We start from the raw sequence: 13,761 nt of genomic DNA on the forward strand, positions 1-13,761 counted from the left end.
TGCTGAGGCAAGGGTGCTACCTACTGTACCATTCTAGAGGGCCTATCGCATCAGTCACTGTAGATTTGTGTTTCTAATGACAGTCCAGCAGATGGCAGTAAAATGTCTAAAGGAAAGGGCCCCTCTTCTGAATTCACACAGATGCCCCATGCCCCACACCAGCGAGGGTGGTGCTGACCAAGGCACTATTTAGCGAGCAAACAGAATGATGTGTTCGCCAGGGACCAGTGGGCAATGCACAGCCACCACATAGAAGGAAATTCTTCTCCCTGTGATGAGGCTGCTGGGCTTTAGAACAACTGGGGCTTATTAGTTCACCAGAAAAATCCTTGCTAACAAAACAGGGACGTATAAAGACAAAACCTAAGACTAACGACAATTAATGGGGACCCCCTAACTTGAAGAAAGACACCCTGGACTCTTCATCTGGTAGGATGCTAAAGTTTTTTCTTGTATTTTATGCATCAGGAGGTCTAAAGAGCTGGAATAACTTATTTGACTTTAGCAATAAGGACAAAGATGACCATTAGGACCATTTAGTTCCAGTTCAGGATTCCTCTCTTGGATCTCATATCAAAATAAGATCTTTGGAGGCCAGAGAAAAAAAGCAAAACTAGGGAATTCTCAATTAACAATAACACTGAAAAAAGCACTGCTATCTACCTGTTCTCAGGGTATTCAACCACCCAAAGTATTTATATATTGTTTGGAAAAGGTTAGAATTCAGCTGAGGAAGGGCTGTTCATACAGGATGTCATATACCTGAAGTTAAATGATGTATAGATAGGCTTAAGCTCTATGGAGTAGAAGGTGCTTACTTATGGGCAAAGAGATGCTTACTTATGGGCGAAGTCCTTAGGGGGCAGGGCTGCTCGGATGATGTCTAGCACACGAGGCAAATAGACCTTAAACTCAGACCTTACAGCCACTGAAAGTAGCCCCAGGGCTTGGAAGGCTGCGGTCCGTTCTTTCTCCTTCTTGACACAGCTTAGGACATGGTTCATGGTATCTTGGAGGTACTGGGTATCTGAGCACAGACAAGATAAAGTAGATGGCTTTATCTATACATCAACAGTCAGAGTTCCTATAAAGTACTTAAATTTTTTTTTTTTTTTTTTGTAGAGACAGAGTCTCACTTTATGGCCCTGGGTAGAGTGCTGTGGCATCACACAGCTCACAGCAACCTCCAACTCCTGGGCTTAAGCGATTCTCTTGCCTCAGCCTCCCGAGTAGCTGGGACTACAGGTGCCTGCCACAATGCCCGGCTATTTTTTGGTTGCAGTTTGGCCGGGGCCGGGTTTGAACCCGCCACCCTCGGTATATGGGGCCGGCGCCCTACCGACTGAGCCACAGGCGCCGCCCTAAAGTACTTAAATTTAAGAATAAATTAAGAGGCTCAGCGCCCATAGCACTGAGTGGTTACAGTACCAGCCACATACACCAGGTTCAAGTCCAGCCCGGGCCAGCTAAACGACAATGACAACTGCAACAAAAAATAGTCAGGTGTTGTGGTGGGTACCTGTAGTCCCCGCTACTTGGGAGGGTGAGGCAAGAGAATCATGTAAGCCCAAGAGTTTGAGGTTGCTGTGAGCTGTGATGCCACAGCACTCTACCGAGGGCAACATACTGAATTATGTCTCAAAAAAAAAAATTAATTAATTAATTAAGAAAGCCTATTGGAAAGATGTTGAGAAGAATTTAGAGAATGTATTAACCAAAGTCTTATGCTTGATAAGATAACCACTCCTGAGATACATCTTTTGGACATATTAGAAATATAAGATTTTTTTTCTTTAATTAAAAATAACCCCCAAATTTAAAGGGTCTCCAAAACAACAGTATCATATAACTGTCTCCATTAGTATTATATTTTGAAAGAAAGATTACATGCTCTTGTTTAAAAAACATGTTAAATCTTGTTTAAAAACAGAGGACCATCTGAATTATTTTATATCATAACAAAATTTAAAGTACACTCATGAACCACATAAGGATGTTTTAGTCAGCGGTGGACCACATATACGACGAAGGTCACCTAAGATTATCGTACTGTATTTTTAGTGTACCTCTTCTGTGTTTAGATTTGTTTAGGTACACAAACACTTCCCAGTGTATTACAACTGCCCATGGAATTCAGCATGGGAACATGCTGTGCAGGTTTGTAGCCTGGGAGCAGCAGGTGACACAACAGAGTTGAGGTGTGTAGCAGGCTGCACCATCTGGGTTTGGGTAAGTGCACTCTGTGGTGTTCACACAATGACAAAAGTGCCCAGCAACAATGGATTTCCCAGAATGTATACCCAGGTTAAACAACGCATGATTGTAATACTGAATACTATTTATAATAATACAGCATTCCATTCAGCTTAGGACTGAAATCATTTTGCTATTACCTAGAGATTTTTGTTATAGTTATATTTAATAGAACTAAGATTGAGCCTGTAATATGTGCATTTTCATTAAGTTTACATAAGCCAGTGTTCATGGCTAGGCAATTCTTGGGTAATTTAAGCTAAGCTAAGCTAATTTAAGCTAATTTAATTTATTTCTCTTCTGAAGATTGGACTTTTCTTATTCTTGCCTCTCTCCTGTTTTTTCTCTTCTATCAACGCTGACCGCAGGTCCTTGTACCAGTAGCCTGCATATAATAGCAGGGAAGGCAAAGCCACACATCCCTTAGAAAGTTAGGGGTGTTGAGGGCTACCCAAACCACATTTAGACAGTGAACTAGACTCCTAAGATTGCACTTATACATCACAGCATCTACTCTAACAAACTCCTGTGGTCCAATGGCATTGAGCCATGCTGTGACCTGAAAACAGACAGACAAAGGAGACAACACCCTGAAGTCAGAGAGGATCACCAGGAAAACCAGCCCTTTACATACCAGGACAGCATTTCAGTGGGAAATGAACTTAAGAGTACAATTTCCTTCTTCAGGTTTAACACCCTAAGAGGTCAGAAATCTGATTTTGTAGAGAAGTCAACCCAGTCTTAGGTATTTTTGAAATTCCTAAAGCTTACACCATTGGGAAGTTCAAGCAATGACTTACAAATTGCAAGCTGTACACAAGTGGCACTTACTGAATAAGGCACATTTTTATGGGGACTGCCCAGGCTAAATCTCACCAACATATTTTAGTATATTTAATGAAACATTGTAAGACTTTAAAAAAAGAAAAAATAACAACAAAACTCACATCAAAAGACTAAACCTAAGGACCTTCTGAGCCTTTATGAACTCACAAGGGTAACAGCTTCTATAATGTGCAAGACTTTGATTAAATTTTGCCTAGTTATTAGTTTCCTTTGAACCACAGACTTTCAACCCAAGATCATTTAAAGCTCTACTGAACAGGGGGCATGTCTGGTCATTAAAAAAAAAGCTGCTGGATGCCAGGTAGGAAGAATGAAAATTAAAAAATATGGGTGATTTTTATTCTGCCATTTCTCTGATCCAGTGATTTCGTGTGGTTAATCATCTGCACCTAATCCAGTATGTTCTACTTCCTATCCTCAGCATATTTAACACCTCACCAGCTAGATTTCTCCCGTGTTTTCATATGGGCTAGGTAGTGTGAAATCAGTCTGTGTGCTAGGGAATGGGGTCTGCTGAGGGTCAGGCTGTCCTTCTGCTATGCTCCTGGCTCTCATCTAGTCCTGAAAGCTACTAAGCCCAGGTGATATGTACCACAGCCAAGTGCAAGGAGATGCTGGAGACTGGGTCTCCACCCCGCAAGCAGGAAGGTAAGACAAGGACATCAAGCATGAACAGACTACTGGAGTATGATTTTTACCTCTATCTTATTTCCAAAATGGACTTGAAGTAACTCAAGGAAGAAATAATAATATAATAATGGTTTCCATTTATTGGGGCTTATTTTGTGCCAGGCACTACAGTAGGTCCTTAGACATTAATGTAGTCCGCCTTGGGAGGCACAGATTGCTATTCTGATTTTTACAAGTCCAGAAATAGAGGCCCAGGTAGGTCAAATAACCTCTCTAAAACCTGAGGCGGGATTCACCCCAGATTCTATGCCAAAGCCTTTCTATAGCTGAAGGCTGTAAGAAAAGAGGACGAACGCATTTATAGCTGGAGTAATCTAGGAAGGCTTCAGAGGTGGGCCACCTTCAGGAGCCTGGAATCTGCACTGCCCACTGAGGAGAGGGCAGGAGCACCAGAACACACAGTCTATCACCGTGTGACCTGCCTCTCGAAGCACCCAGTCTTTCCTTCCCTGAGAGTAGCTCGGGGAACACTTCAGGGGCAGAAGCAGGATGGTCATCAAACCCTCTCTGCCCCAAAGAAAAGCTCCTTTCCACACCGAAACTGCCCTTCTTCTGGTTTCCCTTAAGTCTATTTGTGAACTTGTTGGCTTCCATACACGAGACCTTGCATGGCCCTAGAAGTGCCTCTCCGCCTACACATTCTGATTGCTCCTGTGTCTGCTGCCTCAGACAGTAGCAGAAAACACAAACTAGACACCACCAAAATCAGACATTAGGCAAAGAAGTCAGAGACTAGCCCATTATGGCACTGCTTCAAATGAGAAGCAGACATTAACTTTTCAGAATCACTTCTTCCCCGTGTAATTATCCTTCAATGAGCAATGACATCTTCCATGGACACCCTCACCTGTGAAGGCAGAAGGCCGGAATGCAGCCAAACGGGGCAGCAAATTAAGGATTGTCATTTGGATCAGTGAGTTCTTGCTATTTCTGCATTTCAGCACCCACTGGCACACCTGAGAGGAAGGATAAAGGGTTAGTGGAGGCAAGTGAGGTGTGGAGCTCAGAAGAAGAGGAAAGGACCTCTCACCATTTACCTGATCGAATTTCTCCTCCATCAAGTCCCTGCAGCACCGACTCTCCACCAGCGTGGACTTCGCTGGGCTGGGGGAAGCCCCAAATCCCATGAGGCCCTGGTGAGAGCTGTACCCCAGCAGCCCCACCAAGGCATTTGACTGCTGGGGCTGGACAGCCTGGAAACTGGTGAAGGGGGTAATGTGACGAGGTTTCGTTCCAAAGCCCATGAGATCTTTGCAGTACTTGTCATGCACCAGCTGCTGCTGTGTGATTTCCTCCATTTCTTCTCTCAAACGCTAGATACATGAGGGGGGAAAAAATCACCTTTACTTGTGAGTGGCAGTCAGCCTGGCACTGTGGACTCTACAGAGCACTGTTTGCCCAATCTTGAAACACAACTACTTCTAAGTGGACGGCAGCTGCTCTTCATCATTAGGATTATGATTCCCTGGGTCCTTGCAGGGGGGACTGTGCTCTAATTTAGGCAGAAGAGTATCACCTACTGAGCAATGAAGAAGAGCTCCCACTTGGCTGGGTTTGGGAGGGCTGACCTATGAATGGCCATGACTACAGACCCAAGATCACAGCAATAAGGCTTGCATAGGAGACAGATGGTCCCATGCCAGCATCCTGTTAAGGATACTCTGGTCTTTCTTCTCCCTAGTAACCTAGGTAGAAACTGAGGCATGTAATTTTCTCAGAATCCTAGGATTCCACAAAGTGTTTGGGATAAGCTGGCTGAGAACACATATCTATTCCCTTTTCAAAGGGCTGCTTAATAAAACAACTCATCCTCCAATGTTCAAGCCATTCCTTAGGGTTGGATGTACATTATGGTCTGGTGGTTCCCCCAGCCTACCCCAGCTCCCTCCTCATTTTCCCTTGAAGCTATTTTCCTAATAAAACCTTGCACTCGCACTTTTAAACCCAGCTCACAAACTAACACACCTCCTGCCTGGTCTTCCTGCCTACATTCCTGCCTCTTCACATGCTTTTCCCTATAAGACCGTTAGGAACACATGACATCACTTCATCCCCCGTGTGCACTTCTCTAATGTCTGCCCCTGCAATGAGCATGAACACCAGTGTTTACCGTGAACCATGGGCCTACTGAATTGGCCCTTCCCTCTCTCCTCCTTGCTCCCAGTGCCCCAGCCACACTCCTCTTCTCTCCGTTTCATAAATTTGTCAAACTCTCCCACCTCAAAGCCTTGTCCTAGAACACAGTCTCCAGCCTGCTGAAAGGCCACTCATGTCAGGCCACTATTATGGTACCACTGCAGGGAGGGCCTTCCCTGACCCCCCACTCACCCGCTTCCCCTGGCACTCCTTATCCTACTGCTAGTTATATATTATTCACAGGATTTGTTATTATCAGAAATTATCTTGTTAATTGTCTATTTCCCTTCAGAAAAGATCAGCTCCACGGGGACATGCATCCCACCTTGCCTTGCTCACAAGATAGCACATGAAAAGTCTGGACTCCCCTCTGCCGCAGCTCCTCACCTCTCCCTCCATGCTACTGATCCGGACCAGCTCATTGAGGATCAGCAAGGCTCCGTGGATCCGATCATCCCGATTCATGCCCTTCTCTTTGGCCAAGGTCTCATCAAACCCTTTCTCTGCTTCTTCAAATGTGTGCTATGTGAAGAGACAGATGCCTTAGCTACCCAATGTCCACAGTCAGAGAGAACTACAGGCCCATCCCACCGATAAGGGGGTTCTAGGGGTTATCATGCCTGCTTGGTGCCTTATGCCAGTATCATTAATGATACTAACTTATCAAGCTCTCATTTAGTTTAGCTTCAATTCTCATAACAAGCCCTGAGGCAGATAACATTACCATCCATATTTAATAGCTAAAAAAGCAGGCTTAGAGAAATTAAGTTACTGCACAAGGTCACACAGCAAAGACAAGACTTGAACCCAATTCCATATGCAGGGCTCCTTTAAAAGACTTGGTATCAGTAATTGGCACAGGACTCAGGATACTAGAGCAGAGAGAACTGGCCCTCCCTAAATTAGTTATCGACTGTACTTCACTGATTCTGAAACACCTATTTTTGCATGTTTTAAAATCTCAGAAAAGAAATGTCTTATAGGCGGCACCCATAGCTCGATGGGTAGGGCACCGGCCACATACACCGAGGCTGGAGGGTTCAAACCCAGCCTGGGACAGCTAGAACAACAATGACAACTGCAACAAAAAATAGCTGGGTGTAGTGGCAGGCTCCTGTAGTCTCAGCTACTTGGGAGGCTAAGGCAAAAGAATCACTTGAGCCCAAGAGTTTGAAGTTGCTGTGAACGGTGATGACACAGCACTCTACTCTTGATACTCTACTCATGAGGGCAACATAGTGAGACTCTGTCTCAAAAAAAAAAAGTCTTATGTTGATAAGAAGACAGCTAGTCACAGTTTAACTGGCATATTTTCATTCTTGGTGATATGTAAAATAATGCTGTGGCTATCAGTGGATCTTTGCTTTAAGGAAAAGCAATCAAGTAACTATTGATTCATACAGAGCATGACAGTCATTTGAGATCAAAACAAATGTGCTACTTGCTCCATGGCCAGGTGGGTCTCTATGTACGTGTGCTTTGCTGGTGGCTGGAATGGAGCCATCCCCTCACCCTGTACCACTGGGGCTTCTGCATCTCCTTCGGCTCACGCTGGGTGGTGAGAATCAGACATGCACGAAGGGCGGCCACAGCTCCCTCACGGATGGCCTGTTTGGGGTCCCACACAGCCACAAAGATGTTGTCAAAGAAGGGTTGTACTTGCTGGAAGAAGAAGGTGGGGACGCTGATAGCCAGCTCACGGAGAACCAGGACCTGGAAGAAAAAGGCAAACTGAAAACTCTCACCCGTATCACAGTTTTGTTTCCTTGGGAATACAGTCTCTTCCCATCCTAGAACCTATACATACTAGGAAAAGAGAAGACCTATGTACTCTTCTAGCTAGGAATTCTGGGGACAGAGGAAGGAAAGTAAAATTCGTCAACACCTCAGGGTTCATTATCCAGGTTGTTTATAAGCATAGAGTGCTTGTAATTTTTGGACATAAGTTCTGGAAGGACAGATGTATTTTATGCTTTCTATACTACCATACTCACAGCCTAGAATCCAATATATATGCAATATTTACTGAATGAATCATCCTGTTCAATCTTGTTATTATTCTCATTTGACAAAGAAACTAAAGGTCAAAAGTTGCACCAAGTTATACAAGTTGCACCAAGTTATACTACCTAGGCCTTCCCTAGCAAGTAGCAAAGGATTCAAGTGTGTGTCCCTATCCTGGTACCATACCCCCTCTTCATGCACTGCCTCCTAAAGGGGGCGCTCCCTGGAAAGTGCTGAGCTGACACTTCCATGCCCATACACTCATTCCCACATTCTCTCTCAGGCGATAAGACTCTTCCCAACTCACAGCTTGGAAGCTTAGCCATCGAACCAGACATTTTCAGGGATCAGCCTTGAAGGAAGATAGCGAGGGACTCTGACAGCCAGGCGAGGGGTACCACTGCTCCCCATGCCTGGCTGTGCTCCTCCCTGCAGGCACTCACAGCTGCATGTCTCCGGCCCTCGTTGCGGTCAGCACCCAGCCATTCCAGGGCTCGCTTCACCTCAAACTCCACATACTCGGCCGTGAAAGTGTCCCCGGCCATGGCAAGGCGGCCAATGGCCTTGGATGCCATTTCCATGACAACTGGGTCATTGGAGGGGAGGAGGTTCCGAAGATAGTTCGCAAATCTGCCAATTCGGGTGGCATTCCCGCCTTCCACTCCTATGAGGCTGGCTACAAGAGAGAAGAAGGCAAAAAGCGATGATGTGCACGCTGGCCAGGAAAGTACGTGGCCCTGAAATGAAGGCTGGTGAGTGACTCCTTCATTCTACTGTGAGGACATTTCTAGATGGCAAGGACGCAGACCATTTCCATTCTAACTCAGAAATTTGGTATTTGTGCCAGAACTATTTACATAAAGTAAAATGATCTCATATTAGTATATAAAATTTGCTTCCTCCTCCTTCAAAAAAAGAAAATAAACTGGGACTGAATAATAATTCACAGGATTGATAACCAGTCCTTGGGAGTTGAAAATGGCTTTTCATTAACTAAACCCTGATTGCACTTTTCCATTTGTGAGCCCCACTATGCCAAACCCTACTCTACTGAGAAACCAGAGTCTGCAAAAGGGAGTAGGAGGTAGTGGAAAGGAAGTTGGCTTCTAGTCTCAGTTCTGGCAAACTGTCTGGCCCTGGAAAGGTCACTTAATGATTCTGAGACTCAGCTTCTACATCTAAAAATACGTTTTACCAACATTCCAGGATTGCTGCTAGAATTAACACCTGTGTAAGTGCAATGAACGCCACAGCTGCCTTAAAATTCATTAAACAAATGTGAGCTAAGTATCCAGTAATTGGGAGACACAGGGTACAACAAATATGATGGTGGCTACTCCTTTATTTCTAGTTGTTATTGTTACCGAAGGCTCTGTCCTTACCTATGGCCAAGATGCCCCCTTTCCTCTCATTAGCATCTGAGCTGGAAACCAGTTCAAAAATGTGATGGTTCAGCTGATCATAAAAGCGAGTAGATTCCTCTTGGCTCATCTGCAAAGGAAGATCTCATCAGAATAATTTCTAATGAAACTCTGACTATGGTGGTAGCGGCAGGTTGGCATCTAAAATTTAGGTCCTGAGAGGTAGCAGGTATAGTTCAAACCAATGACAAGTTATCATCCATTTCCAGTTTTTTGTTTGGGTTTTTTTTTTTTTTGAGACAGGGTCTTGCTCTGTCACCTAGGTTAGAGTGCAGTGGCATCATCACTGCAACCTCAAACTCCTGAGTTCAAGTGATCCTCCTTCCTCAGCCTCCCAAGCAGCTGGGACTACAAGTGTGCACTACCATGGCTCATTGTCTATTTTTTTGTATAGATGAGATCTCACTCTTGCTAAGACTAGTCTCAGAACTCCTGGCCCCAATAATCCTCCCTTCTTGGCCTCCCAAAGTCATAGGATCACAAGCTATTGTGCCTGGCCTGAAACTATAGAGCCACTGAACTTGCAATTCATCTATTTATTTCACAAATAATTATTAAGTGCCTAGTCTAGGTCAGATGATGTCCTAGCTTCTTCCTGTACAGAGGTACAAGGATGAATAAGATACTGTCTTTCAACTCCAGTCTGGGCTCTATTAGAAAGCCCCAACCAGGAGCAGTGCCTGTGGCTCAAAGGAGTAAGGCACCAACCCCATATGCCAGAGGTGGCGGGTTCAAACCCAGCCCCGGCCAAAAACTGGAAAAAAAAAAAAAAAAAAAGCCCCAGCCAAGCTCTCAATTCTCCAACCCGTCCTTATCACTTTTATCAGACAAAAAGAACTGAGGGTCTTGTATGTGGTAAGAAAAAAAAAGAAAAAATTAAAAGAAACAGCCGAATCTATATTGGCTCCTATAATGTAACCACAAACACGAGAAATGCCACAGAAATATGTGACCACTGCAAAGGAACATGCACGTTTTACAGCCGTGAGAAGCTGGGTGCCTTCCTAAAACACAATCTCTTTATTTTCCAAATCCTCACTTAGTTGTCAAAAGGAATCTAAATCAGTGATGATAGCACATTTAGCCCAAACATCCCACAACGACTGGCCCCATATCAGAGAAGCCCAACCTCTCGAAGCTCCATGGTGACATAGTGCTGGAGCTCCTTGGCAGCTTTGGCCCTGGTCTCCTCATTCCGACTCTTCAGGCCACTGGCGAACTGCTGCAGAACACTCACATTGCTAGATGTGACGGTAGTGGTGGTGGCGGCGGCAGGCCCGGTTCCAAGCATCTTGTCCTGAGGTTCTTTAGAGAGAAGCTTCCTTTAATATTCTGAATGGCAAACTATGCCAATAAGTTTATTTATGGCCCCAGTTCCATAACACAGATCACCCAGTCCATGTCAGGTACAGGACTCTAAAAATGTTGAGAGATCTCACTAAAAACCTTTAGAAAGCTTAGATTCATTCAACAATGACTGACGGTTAAAAGACTAAGTGCTAAAAAAGAAACAAACGAGAAAAGAAGACACAGCATAGTACAGAGGGTCAAATTGTGGGCCACAGAGCAAGCCTACCTGGGTTTGAATCCCACTGCAAAGTTACATGCCTTGAGGAAGACACTTAAAATTTCTGTTTCCTCAACTACAATAGGAAGAAAATAGTAGCCAACTTGTGGGTTGCTGTGAGGATTAAACGAGTTAGTACATCTTAAAAAGTGTTTAAAATAGTGCTGACCACAAAGTGAGTACTTAATAATTGTTAGCTATTTTTTATTATAACTACTATGTACATAGCACAGTGCCAGGTAACGAAGGTGGGGAGGTAGGAAAAGAATTAAAAATGACTAATACTGCCCCTTTCCTCAAGGAATTCAATCTAAAGAGGGAGACTAAAGATTATTCTATAGTAGCACTAACAGAAATATAGCCCACAAATGCATTTTTAAATTTGCTAGTAGCTATATTAAAAAAGTGAAAAATTAAGGGCGGCCCCTGTGGCTCAAGGAGTAGGGCGCCGGTCCCATATGCCGGAGGTGGCCGGTTCAAACCCAGCCCCGGCCAAAAACCACAAAAAAAAAAAAAAAGTGAAAAATTGGCAGCGCCTGTGGCTCAGTGAGTAGGGCGCCGGCCCCATACGCCGAGGGTGTCGGGTTCAAACCCAGCCCCGGCCAAACTGCAACAAAAAAATAGCCGGGTGTTGTGGTGGGCGCCTGTAGTCCCAGCTGCTCGGGAGGCTGAGGCAAGAGAATCACTTAAGCCCAAGAGCTGGAGGTTGCTGTGAGCCGTGTGACGCCACGGCACTCTACCCGAGGGCAGTACAGTGAGACTCTGTCTCTACAAAAAAAGAAAAAAGTAAAAAATTAAAGGTGAAATTAATATATTTTATTTAATCCAATATATCCAAAAAGTCACTCTGGCATGTCATCATATAAAAAATATTGATACATTTTCCATTCTTTTTTTGTGTCAGGTCTCCACAATGTAGTGTGCATTTTACACTTACAGCAATTTCAATTTGCATGAGTTGCATTTCAAGTACTCAATACCCACATGTGGCTGGTAGTTAATGTATTGGATAATGCAGCTCTATAGAATAGCGCTAGTTTTTCAAACATAAGGTAGGAAAGACCAATTAGTTTCTTAAATCATTCATTCATTACTCAATTATGTATTATTCCTTCCATCAACGAGCTTATAATCCAGGGCTAAATACAAAAAATGAGGCAACCACAATAAAGTGGCTATAGTAGGGCTCAGCTCACACTGCCATGGGAGTAACATACACAGGTACTTATCCTAAGTATGTCCAGATTATATTTTGTTTGTTTGTTTGTTTTTTTGTGGTTTTTGGCCGGGGCTGGGTTTGAACCTGCAACCTCCGGCATATGGGACTGGCGCCCTACTGCTTAAGCCACAGGCGCCACTCTGTCCAGATTATATTAACAAACTGATTTTACACAAAAATTCTTACTTTTTAATGAATTTGTAAGATGCAGATGAAAAATCAGGGAATAATTGGTTTTGGAAAGCTTTCAAATACTCTGGTGTCAAAAAAAAAAAAAAAAAAAAGATCACAGAAGGAAATGTCATCCTTTAGGGGAGAGGAAACTAAGGATCCCGAGTAAGAAAACTACTATAGTTTGTGTTCATGTGGAGGGGGAAGGAGGCTAGCAAGTACTCTATTCTCAGGAAAGCACCCGTCTCTTTCTATGGTCTAAGGACCATAGACCTGCTCCAGAACGAATTCAATTAAACCACTTGAAGTCAAATATTCTAGGGGTCTTCTAAGGGCTTAGGGAAGTTTAAGTTGGATGGCAGAAACAAGGGATGAAGGCGGGGGTGAGTGAGGCAAACAGAATGAATCCCAAGGATGGAATGCAGCTCAGTTCCAGGTACTGGGTCCCCAATGAGAGGTGTCCAGGGTGGAGAGCAACGGGCTGGCACTGACGTTGGTGCTCCCTGAGGCAGGGATCGACATGTTCTATGTGGCTCGGAAGGGGTGCCTGTGCCAAGCAAGGAGAACCAAAGGTTCCAGGGCAGTACCGAAGGTGATGGGCCGGCCTTCTGACGCCTGCGACAGGTGGCGGGCTGAAAGGTCCAGGGGTCTCCTGGGGATCCGGGTGAAGTGGGCGTTGCCTCGCAGGGTGGAGGTCAAGGGCTCAAACAGCACCCTGATCGTGGGGCCAGTACTGAGGGGACCTCACGTCCCAGAAGGGCGGCTTCCCAGGGCCCCCCCACGGACAGGCTGGCCGTGGGTCTGGATATTCTGCCGCCTTGGAGGGGTAGTGCCAGGCCCCAGACTCACCGCCCGGCTTCGGCCAAGGCCTCAGCTGCCGCCGCCAGCGCCGGTACCGCGGCTTCAGGCCCCCGACCCCACCACCCGCCTTCCCCGCTGTCCTCCAAGCTGGGCGGGAGGGAAGGCAGGCTTCCAGCCCAGCTAGCCAATCGACAGGCGTAAGAAGAAGATGGACCGGGGTACGGACCAATAGTAACGAAAAAGAAGTGAAGCTTAAGGACCCGGCTTTTCCAAGGGGCGGGGACCGTCCAAATAGACAAACCAAGAGGCCAGTGGCGGGCGAAAGGAGGTTTAGATGCATCCGGGAGAACCAATCGGTCGTGAGTTGACTTCAGTCACTTCCACTCATACATCCGGGTGCATCGTTACTATGATTCCCCTATGCATCCTGTCTACAGCCACGCGGAGTCCGCAGTCTGTGTACCTCGGGGTGGGATCAAGAGCAGTAGGCGGGGCTTCGAGTCCCCGCCCGGTGTAATTATGCGAGGAGCGTGTGAGCGATGTTGGTACACTACAATTAAGGACGGAAGAGGCGTACAATTTTCGCCGTAGCGCTACGTATGGAGCCGTGATTTCTCTTTTGTTAAATTTAATAGGTATTTGAAAATGGTTTC

General features: G+C 45.2%; 1 protein-coding gene across 3 annotated transcripts in view; it reads right to left on the reverse strand.

The window, feature by feature from the left end:
* Positions 1-13,266, reverse strand: part of MTOR (mechanistic target of rapamycin kinase) — a 140,352-nt gene extending 127,086 nt beyond the window's left edge. The window contains exons 1-10 of one of the 3 annotated variants that reach the window (XM_053577334.1): positions 13,157-13,238; positions 12,323-12,392; positions 10,480-10,655; positions 9,312-9,420; positions 8,373-8,605; positions 7,438-7,638; positions 6,313-6,447; positions 4,827-5,102; positions 4,637-4,745; positions 841-1,027 (exon numbers count right to left, since the gene is read on the reverse strand). In XM_053577334.1, the coding sequence (XP_053433309.1) occupies positions 841-1,027; positions 4,637-4,745; positions 4,827-5,102; positions 6,313-6,447; positions 7,438-7,638; positions 8,373-8,605; positions 9,312-9,420; positions 10,480-10,641 (1,412 nt within the window). In that variant the 5' untranslated portion in view covers positions 10,642-10,655; positions 12,323-12,392; positions 13,157-13,238. Of the gene's footprint in view, positions 1-840; positions 1,028-4,636; positions 4,746-4,826; positions 5,103-6,312; positions 6,448-7,437; positions 7,639-8,372; positions 8,606-9,311; positions 9,421-10,479; positions 10,656-12,322; positions 12,393-12,894; positions 13,134-13,156 lie in introns of those variants that run through there. The other 2 variants (XM_053577336.1, XM_053577335.1) reach the window with 2 other exon arrangements.
* Positions 13,267-13,761: the final 495 nt, after the last annotated feature.

The sequence above is a fragment of the Nycticebus coucang genome, chromosome 22, assembly GCF_027406575.1.
Source record: "Nycticebus coucang isolate mNycCou1 chromosome 22, mNycCou1.pri, whole genome shotgun sequence".
In the NCBI taxonomy this organism is placed as follows: domain Eukaryota; kingdom Metazoa; phylum Chordata; class Mammalia; order Primates; family Lorisidae; genus Nycticebus; species Nycticebus coucang.